A 10,732-nucleotide genomic window follows, 5' to 3' on the forward strand; every position below is an offset into this window, starting at 1 on the left:
CCGCAACGGTTGTAACAGTATCTGCAGAGCAGAGTCCGTACGCTGTGGCCCTCACTACCTTTCCAAAAGCCCCAGAGCCCAAAGTTTTACCTGTGGAAACACACACACATAGAGAGAGAGAGAGAGAGAGAGAGAGAGAGAGAGAGAGAGAGAGAGAGAGAGAGAGAGAAACCTTTAGCAATGCATAATAAATTTCAGACATGATTTTAAAATACAAGATATTTAAAAAAACTCTAGTAGGCTACTTTATGAACTAGTCTAGTACTTTATTCCACACAAACATGGCCGCCGTCATACCGAAGCGTAGTTTCTGTCGAGGGAACTCCCACTTGGAGTCATACGGCAGCTGGGTGGGGTCGATATATATGTAGTTGTTGCCATGGATACTCTCGATGACCTTCCACTGGATTTGGAACTTGGGTTTCTGTTTAAGATTGGAGAGGAGAGATTTATAGAGAATATCTACAGAGAAAGCGATTCTATTCATTTTCATACGACTCGCTGCACTTAAATTGTCAGCGTTGAGACGGATGATCCCGCTGCGAATTCACAAACTTCTCAAGGAGTCTGACTCATCTGAGTGCAATAAGAGCAGCATGCACATTAATGGCTTGATCGTAGTGTTGAAAAAAAAAAGCATTTTACAACAGTGTCTCTGCGCTCTGAATTGCTGATTGATTCATATGAAATTCATTAGGACACATTCATATTGATTAAAAGGACATATAAAAAACCAACCTAGTCTGATCTTAGATGCCTCTGACTTTAACATGCAGTAATGACGATGGAAGCATGAGTCATGACTAAATGCTTTTTGAAAACTATCGCAGCCATTAATGTTTCTGTGATGCAAACTGCATTTCAATGTTGGTAGATGAACTTGATTTCACATTGATGTCTGAGAATTTCCAAACAGGGATTGATGGTGACAGTTATGTGATTTCTGAGAGATTTATTGCCCCACTCAGATTAAATCCTATTTCATCATTGCAGTTAGGCTACTGTGGTGCATGATCTATTTCCTGTCTTACCTGCATGTATTTATAGAGCAGCACCACTAGAACGAGGCTGAGGAAGACGCCCGTGGCCACCATGCCCGTTAGGAGAGGAGTGAAGAGTTTATGGGGGACGATGCGTTCTGAGAGGAAACACACTGGAGTAATCAGAAAATGATGCACACACAAACGATCGCATCCTCTTCCTCCGTGTTAAGACGGACAGCTGCAGCAGTGGTGTTTGTTTGTGTGACAAGGATTAGCCGGTCTACACCATATAATCCCAGCCTGCTTAGTCAGCATTCACTAATCTTATTCAATCTGCACCCAGTAAACACAGAACTGGCCTGTGCAGACACAGGGTCAATGGATACGGTGTGTGTGTGTGTGTCATACCACTGATGGAGAACAGCGTGTAGGCCTCCTCGCCCTCCGTACTCGCCACACACTCCAAGGTGTGAAAGTGTGCGTGCTCCTTGCTCACGTTCAGACGGCTCACCACCTCGCTCCGACCGAAGATAGAGTCTGTCACCATGGCGACGTCCGTAGTCTCCCACTGGGTGGCGTTGGGCAGGTGTGAACACCTTTTGAGGAGGTCATAAAGCTGTTTCAGGTCACATTTTCCTCCCTTAGTTTGAAATAAATCCATTCATTGTTTATGCTGTCCATTTAAAAAGCTTTTAGCAGAAGGTCTGAAATGCTTGTAGTTCGGTTGACCAAGTCAAACACCAGCTGGCTTATTTGTCTGAATATCAGTGAGACAATGAGGTTACATAAACCAACGTTTTCAGCTCCCATGAGCCTCTGCAGCTCTCAGAGGAACAGCCAGACCAAACAACAGAAGGTGTCAGAGATTATTGTGTGTAAAAAAGCTCCGAAGTCACACTGCTGATCAGACGCAGCTTTTAATATGAGCAGCATATTAGTCCTACATTTTTAATCATATATCGATTGGTAATAACAATTCTTATGAAAAACAATGGGATTATTCACAATGTGATGCAGTGATTTATCACAATAATTGCTTATTTTAACCCATTTGTAAAGACCACGCTCTGCATATTAATAAGATAAATGTTGTATTTCCCTGTATCTTTTCCACTCATGTATCTGAGTATTTTATTTTATTTTTGTTTTCTGTATTTGTCCAGAATTTAATGTGAAGTGTCTTTGAGTACCCAAAAAAGTGCTATATAAGACCTATGAATTATTATTATTATTATTATTATTATTATTATTATTATATAACAAAGACAGCAAGATAAAACACTGAAGAAGTCTCAGATTTACATCAAGCTCATGATAATGAAGCAGCTGTGTTTCAGCCCTTTCCAGTGTAAGCAATCTTATACAGTAAATAAAGTGACATTGACACGCTAATAACGTTAATGAAAGTGCAGCGTAGTTTAGACATACCGCGTGTGGGGCAGCTCACAGAAGTACCAGTTAATTTTCGGGACTGGGTAACCAGCGGCAATGCACCGCACCTGTCCATCAACGGGGCCTTCCTGGGCGATGATTACCGGCTTGCCTTGTAGAGGAGAAAGTGGGCAGATTGATAAAAAAAGAGAGCCACATATTTATCATAGAACACATTAAACTACTAAGGAACTGGAGTGCAAAGTAACAGCTGTGAGGGCCACTTACTGTTGACGTACACGTGGAAGGAATGGTTCACAGATGCGTCCTGATGACTGGCTGAGAACTTATAGATCCCGCCCTCCGAGCCGACGACCCTCACTAGTCGGAGCACGCTGATGAGCCTGTTAAAACAAACCCCTCGTTTTTTTTAATCCTGCGTGTGCACGTGTACCCGCAGTGCAATACGTACTGTAAACTTGCTGCACCTGTATTTGTGGCGGCGGAAGGTGATAACGTGCTCCGTGGTGTTGAGGAGCTGTTTGCCGTTGTAAGACCAGGACAGGGATCTGGGTGCAGGATAGGAGTTGACTTCTACTCTGAGGCTCAGGCTCTCCCCCTCTTTAACATAAGCCGGGACTGGACCGGGGCTTCCCAACAAGGTGATGAACCCCTGATCTGGAGGACATCAGAAATATACACACTTTAAGGAAAAGCCCACCTGTACACTTTACACTGCATCCATCTACGTGTCCTTCTGACAGATGAGCAAAGAATCACATTCAAGGAATTTGCATTGGTGTTCAGTGAGCACAATAATTACAAATATAAACAATAAAGCAAAGTACTGCAGTCGATAACATAAATAAATGACCATAAATAAATAAAAAATGATACTGTAGATGTGTCATTAAAGCATACAGTAAATATTAAATGTCTGCATTCTGTGTTGTTTAATACCCAGATACCTTCTTGTGTTTCCTGCAATATGTATTTATTTCAGTAAGTGATGACAAATTTCCTGATAAAAATGTGCTCACACCTTCTTACAGCAACAAACAACAAAATAGTTGTTGAGCATCCTTGTGAAACAGATCTGGAAAGAGGCCAGAAACAAATACAAGAAGAAGAAAAAACACCCTGCAGATGACAAAGTGCAGGCAAGATACATGTTTTTATCATTATTTATTCAGGGATGTTCATTGTTCAACATGGCGATCACACCTGGAGGCGACCGCAGCCTGCTCAGCCATGGGAAGCTCTATTTGGGCGTTAAAGTTCTTGAGGGCAATCTCCCGATCCAGAGTCTTCTCCGGTTTGTAACACAATCTTTTAGTGATGATTGTTCATGTAAATTAGACTTGTAAACTTCTAAAAGTGCAGTAAATGTGCCAAAACATATCATGTGATGTTACGAACTGTAATCAGCAGATCGCTACTCAAAACTTGTGAGTCCAACTTGTATCGTGGACAGACTCCTTACTGTTGAGGAAGCAGTTTGGGCTCACTTTTAACTTTTCAGTTGGATGAAAAGACAAAGTGCACAGTCATGCCGAGTGTAGAAGAAAATGTGTTACCTTACAATTCTTATTTGTATCTCATATAATGTTCCTTTCTCTCTAAACATCAAATGTCCTGCTGAGCTGTTTTTTATTGTGTTTAACTCTTGCCGTCTTGATGAAAGGACCCGTTGATCTTTCCCTGTTCCTGAACTGTCTCCGTAACATTTGTCTCGCATACATTGATCATTGATGAGTGACCCCTGTAGTGACATCGTCTAGCTGTCCCGAGAACGGTCACACCTTGTAGACATCCACCAATGTCTCTTCCTCTGCAGAGAGACATGTGTTGATTCAATGCAAATCCACTCATGACGCCTTCCCTTTTGTTCCCCCGAATGTTCTGTATAAATCCACCTCGGCCGGGCCATTCAACAGACGGGATCTTCATGGATACACTGTGAATTTCTTTTCTCCACTGTCAGTGATTAAACCTCATTTGAACCAGCCACAGAATTGGACCTGAAGAGTTTTTCTTCCACACGAGAAAAAAATCATTTGGGCAAATAATCTTTGTTTTTATTTTGCAACATTATTATATGGAATATTTTGGTAGTATGTCTTGCCTAACTCATATCGAGACTAACATCAGTCCTTCTCACTTGTATATAATAAAAGACTTGGAATGGCAGTAGCTGTTTCCCTGAGGCGTCTACATATTTGTGAATTCTGCAAATAAGAGATCATGAGTTCACAAAGAAATAGTTTCGCTATAAATACTGGCGTCAGTGGTTAAGTGTTATTTGAGTGTTGTTATTTTTTGCTGTGACCACTGTGAAGGAGGAGTGTTGGTGCAGCTCAGACCATGTTGGTACGATCCAGTTGGTGGCGTTGTGTGTCTGTATCGACCGCCATGCAAGCACGGCATAAATAGACCACCTTCAAGGCTCACCTCGGACATCCAGCTGCAGCGCTGTGGCACTGGTGCCTCTCTCGTTATGGGCGCGGCATCGGTAAGTGCCCGAGTCTGATTGCTTGACAGCTGTGATCAGGAGTGAAGTGGCACGTTGGTAACCGCGGGAACCATACAGGATGTGTGAGGTGTGGGATTCATCAGGATGCTGCAAGGCATCAGGGGTAAAGAGGAGAAGTGCATCAGCATCATCACACAAACCCACTGAAACAAGGTCTCATGCTTCAGAGAGTCAGGCTAGCGTACACGTTGTGTTTTAAAGGTGCTACATTCAACATAGTGACGGCTCAGCTGACGGCTAATGGTGCTAACTGTGCTAACAACGGCAGTAGTGCTGACACTCAAAAAATACTCATCCCACCAACCAAACTCAATAAATTGTTCAGTGATTCCCATAAATATGACTTGACCTGAGGGTTTGACCTCAGTGTCCTCTATGGAAGCTACAGCCCTGATAAAAATCGACTTCCGTGTAAATATCTGGCTGTTTCTTGGATTGTAAAGGTTAACGGCGTTTAAAAAAAGCCAGAAAGCAAGAAACAAACAGAACGTTTCACAGTCAGTCGCCCGGACACAGAGGCCGAGCCGATCCTTTCATCAATCTCACCGCTGTTGGAGGGAAATCCCATTTGACGCTGAAGTCTGGGTTGACGTTGGTGGAGCTGCAGGTAATCTCAAACGGCTCTCCTTTCCTCAGGATTACGATGTCTTTCTGGGACAGCGTCATGCCCGGAGGCACCTCTGGCACTGGATCAAGAGATGCAAACACAACATTACCACGGCTAGCTCATTTACACTCACTGCTGGTTGCATGCTTTTTACCAGTCTGAAATGAGCACTTCCCTATTCATATCATAAAAGACCCCTTTGGGGTGTGTGACTCCAATTTGCTCAGCGACAGCAAATGCATTAGCGGACAAACACACACTAATGACAGTGCACACAAGTACAGTATTTGCATTTGCACAAGCGATGATTAATTTCCGACATGAAACGTCTGCTGACGTCACTTCAGTGGCTGTTTGACTGCAGTAATTCTGTTTACCCCAGACACAGCCTTTATGCACCGTTACAAAGCTTTGTTCGTGGGACTCTAATCCCTCTGCTCCTCCCTCCTCCTCCCCCGCACGTCTCTTTTCTCACTCCTTCTCTCCATCGGTCAAAAAGACGCCCGGCTCCTCCCTGCTTGTCTCTGTTTGCTTCCCACAGCAGACCAGACTGAAAACTGCTGATGCAATGCAGGGACAAATAGAAATATGATCAGCTCCCGATGATGTACACTTAAAATGCTTCTACGGCACATTTCCCATTAATATAGCTCAGGAGAAACGCTGAGAGCTAACTCTCTTTTGACAAAACATATCTGCAATGTGGATAGTTGCTGTGACTACCGCTGATCTCTGCCAGGATGCAGTATGGGTTCTTATTGTAACCACGTTAGCAGCTCAGCCGGTCTGTTGGGCCACCACTTGGTTCTGAAATATCACAACTATTTGATGGAGTTTTGTACAGGCATTGATGGTCCCCAGAGGATGAATCCCCACTGACTCCGTTTTATGACCAAACGCCTGCAAAACGAATGCCACCCCTCCTCTTTCCTCATGTTTACTGCTACTAACTATCAAGGAGTGTGCTAAGACATCATGAACATTATACCTATTAACCTTCACAAAGTTAGCATTGTCTTTGTGAGCATGCTGACTTTAGCATTTAGCTCAAAGCACCGCTGTGCCTAAGTACCGCCTCGCGGTGCCTCTAGCGCCGCTGCAGACTCTTTTTTATGAGGCGTACTGTTGACAAATCACAAGTCCATCACTACAAAGCCACTACTGTTTTATAAGTCTACTGTGTGATGAACATCCAGAAGGCAACTTGAGGAGTGCCATGGTGGCCCAAATGAATTGCCCATTTACAAGCTCTGTATTTCCTGATCTGCCCTCAAATACTTTCTGTAAAGACGACAGGAGCTTCTTCCCCGTCAACAGCAGCACGCTATCCCTCTTTTTAACCGTTCGGTTTAATTATCAGCTAAATGATAAATCTTGCGACGCTATGCCACACGGAGAACAATTTAACACTGCTTTGAAGCTCTTTTTGCTGACATGAATTATAGTTGAATGTCACAAATCACGTCTCTCACTTACCGAGTCGTACGTCCACAGTGTATTGGCTGGACGTCACTTTGACTCCAGCAAGCTGCCCCACGCATACGAAACAGCCCTCGTATTCCTTTCTCACGTTGCTGATGGTGACGCCCCGCTGGAGGTTGCTGCGATAACTCATACCGGAGGGCAAAGGTCGGCCGTCGCAGCTCTCCAAGGCCAGGTGAGTGACCTCGGGGTCGGTCACGAGGCAGGGGATGGTGTAGTTCTCACCTGCACGCACCAGGATGACGTTCACCATGGTGCGCTGGAAGGCATTCTGGGGGTCTGAGGAGTAATGAGAGATTTGTTTTGTTCAGATTGTTAGTGGGACACACACATCTATCCTCCCCCTCGCCACAAACACCCACCTTTCACATATACATAGATGGAGCTGTGTTCTAGGGTGCTGTTGTTGACGCACACATAACGGCCCGTGTGGTAGGCCTGCGCTGCCGACACCTTGACGTAGGCCGCTCCGCCCTCCTCCACCTCCCCCTCCAGCCTGCGAGCTCTCTCCCTCTGCCACCTCAACCTGGACGGGGCACCAGACGTCGTGGCATTGTCACGGCAACGCAGCTCCAGCCTGCCCCTCTTGGGAACCACAATGTGAGGCCCGCTGGGGGAGATAACCGGCTGGCACCAAACTGGAACAAAGCACATATAATACAGTTGATGTATGATGGACCAGGAGGCAGTTTGTGAAGGGATTAGTAAAGATCCGGCACAAAACGAAAAAGAATGGCTGCTCTCAGCCACACTGATGTTGATGAATGACTAGATCGTGGGAAGAATTACAGGAAAAAGATAGAAATCAAGGAAAGGAGCAATTTAAGATTAGTATTCAGATTATTTTGTTGATCAATCGTTTAGTTTTCTAATCTATATCATTCCCACCACAATTCCCTAAAACCAAGGAACATCCTAATGTGATGGTTGAATGAGATGTTAGAATTGGCACCGATCCCCTTAAGACTGAGTGCTATCAAACCACCATGGCTCAATTGAAGAATCAATAGTTATGAGCCATCTACCCGCTGAGTAATCATGCATTAAGACCCCTAAATCCACTCCCTTAAGATGAGCGGACTCCTTAAAGCCCCACCAGCCAAATTCCTTCCAACTTTTCTTTTCTATCTTTCTTTCTTTTTTGTAGATTTCCACATGATGGGCTCCATTTCAAGAACAGGCTCTTCATGTGACTGTTGTGCCTTCAGGCCTGACAGCAGGACCGATAGAGCAAGAAGGAGAAGCAATGTGAATGCAAATAGGCTCCCCCCTTTGAAAAGAGAGAAAAAATATCAATATCTGTGTTTGTGCAGGGTGTAAGTGCATGTTTTGTAGCTGAGATCTGTAAGAATTTGGCACTCCGTTGGTGTTTTTGCAGGCAAAATGTTTGGAACAAAAACCCGAGGCTGTTGTGTGACTAAACATGGGGCTATCATTGCAGCAGAGTGGTTAAATGTCAAGGTGCTGCTGGGTGTGTTTGTGCAGGCTGTTTATGTTAAAAGATGGATGTTTCTGGCTCCTCTTTGTTCCTTCTGCTACTGCTGAGCCGCACAACTTAATCCCCTTTATTACGGCGGGATGAATAATTAATCACACACACACACACACACACACACACACACACACACACACACACGCCTGTTGCGTGCCAGGAGAGGCAGCCCAGAGGCATCTCCATAGACTATGTCAACACACAGAAGTCATGCAAATGATACGATCTGAAGACATGAGCTGACAGGTTGATCTGCACCGTTAAACGCGCGTGTTTCCAGAGAATAGACGCTGACCGCTGGTTCTGATACATGAAGGAGACGTCTAATTTAGGGTGAAAAGTTTTTTAAAAATAAATAAAATGTTGGGCAAAAATTTGGAGACGGACAAAAGACACAAATACAAAATGCGGGAAAGAATATGGAGATACAGGTTGGATAACAATACGCATGAAGTAGGCTACAGAGTCACGTCCCCTGGAACAAGATGGCATTCAATTCTAATTTACAAAAGTACTGCGAGGTGACGAGATACTATGAGGTCATCATAAAGTCATCACTAAAGTAACATTCAAGCAACGTTACACGTTTTCTTACCTGTTAGTGGCAGCACGAAGAAATGTGAGGCAAAAACAAGCCAGTGGCATCTCATGTTTGACCCGTGTGAAGCTTGTTTTTACTCTAGAAGAAGCATCCTGTGCGGATCCATCCACCGTAACAACCCGGAGCAGGTTCCTCTATTCTGGTCTACACCAACACCGGGATCCTGCGGGGCTGCGACTCCCCCGATGGAGCTTAAAGACACAGTGTGTGTGTGTGTGTGTGTGTGTGTGTGTGTGTGTGTGTGCGTGTGTGTGTGTGTGTGTGTCTCTCTCTCTCTCTCTCTCTCTCTCTCTCTCTCTCTCTCTCTCTCTCTCACTCTCTCTCTCTCTCCGGACTCTGCCACTCCTTTCTGTCCTGGCTGGAGGCCGGCCAAGACGATGAGTCGGTTATTGCTGGGGGAAAAAACACACACGCACACACTCAACACGCGGCTCTCCCCAAGCCACCGCGTCCTCCACATCCACTGTGAGGTAATATAATAAATATCAGAAAGTCTCCAGAGAGCTGGCTGATATAATTACCCAAGAGTGTTTTCAGTAAGATGTCTGTAAATGTTTATCCCTGTCGTGAATACAGTTGTTGGTGCACTTTCAGTTTGTGATGCCCTTCACAGTCTATCGTTTCCCAGCTCCAATCAGCTGATCACGTGGTCCCAGGTTTAATCAACGTTATGTCCCTCTAGGAGCCAATAAACGCTCATTGTGTGGTGGCGTGGAGGACGGAGCATGTTGCAGCACCCCAGCAATTATTCAATGTGTGGTAGCAGTTATCACCAAGACTGATTTTAGACAATGCATTTGTCATGGAAAGGGGAGATTTAAATAAATAAATAGAATAAACATGTAGATAACATGCTTTTCTTATAGTGCCCCCAAATACATCAAAATTCGCAGAACAGTAGGACTACTTAAATCAGCACACCACACTTATTCCCAAAATGCTTTGCCTTCATAGTCGTCCAAATCTCCATGATTTTAATGATGATGTGTGATGGTAGGATGGTAGGATGAAAAACTATGTAAATGAGGGGAAACAACAAGAACCCAACAATCCAGGAAATGAAGCTCATTGTACTCTCTTAATTTGGTGACTCTTCTCTACCAACCAATTTCTAGTTAATTAAAGAAAATTGCACAAACAACAGGGGCCATGCAGTCGTTTGCTACTTAATTCACTTTATGCCTCAGGGCAGACTGTTTAAGTGGGTGTGTGTGTGTTCGTGTATGTGTTTATCTTCTTGGTCTGTGAGTTTATTTCCTCTCGCTTTAAAGGACTGTCGGAGGACACTGGGACCATTGTGTTTTTGTATTTTCTTACACACATGATTAATCTCTAGCCTCACTCGTCTACGCTTTTCTCAGCACATGACGGTGACCAGAGGCTAAAGAAACAAAAACAGAAGCAGAACGTTAGTTTAATTGATTTTTTACCTCATTCGTTTGTTTGTCTTGTATAATTCTCTGGAAAATGTGACCAGTAATGGTTTCAATTACAATATCACCCTCCCTACAAAAGTGTCTGGGAATCTACACACAGATTAAGGGCTCAGCGTTAGGACTTTTGGACAGTTTTTCTTCCTGATGTCTATGCAAAGAGGACCAACTGCTTCTTTTCATAAAGATAAGTGATCCACTGGACTGATCATTTGGTCATTGTGACACAG

The 10,732-nt window shown here is 44.2% G+C and overlaps 1 protein-coding gene across 1 annotated transcript in view; it reads right to left on the minus strand.

Annotated features, from left to right (window-relative positions):
• The window catches only part of kitb (KIT proto-oncogene, receptor tyrosine kinase b), a 16,454-nt gene extending 7,173 nt beyond the window's left edge, over nt 1–9,281 (minus strand). Inside the window, exons 1-12 of the mRNA XM_084006157.1 lie at nt 9,064–9,281; nt 7,339–7,614; nt 6,971–7,255; nt 5,434–5,573; nt 4,806–4,974; nt 2,843–3,032; nt 2,643–2,758; nt 2,412–2,526; nt 1,392–1,579; nt 1,032–1,138; nt 298–424; nt 1–90 (exon numbers count right to left, since the gene is read on the minus strand). The exon at nt 1–90 is cut by the window's left edge and continues 15 nt beyond it. Of these exons, the coding sequence (XP_083862283.1) occupies nt 1–90; nt 298–424; nt 1,032–1,138; nt 1,392–1,579; nt 2,412–2,526; nt 2,643–2,758; nt 2,843–3,032; nt 4,806–4,974; nt 5,434–5,573; nt 6,971–7,255; nt 7,339–7,614; nt 9,064–9,118 (1,858 nt within the window). The 5' untranslated portion in view covers nt 9,119–9,281. The remainder of the gene's footprint in view (nt 91–297; nt 425–1,031; nt 1,139–1,391; nt 1,580–2,411; nt 2,527–2,642; nt 2,759–2,842; nt 3,033–4,805; nt 4,975–5,433; nt 5,574–6,970; nt 7,256–7,338; nt 7,615–9,063) is intronic.
• Nucleotides 9,282–10,732: the final 1,451 nt, after the last annotated feature.

This window comes from Eutrigla gurnardus (assembly GCF_963514095.1).
Source record: "Eutrigla gurnardus genome assembly, chromosome: 3".
NCBI lineage: Eukaryota > Metazoa > Chordata > Actinopteri > Perciformes > Triglidae > Eutrigla > Eutrigla gurnardus.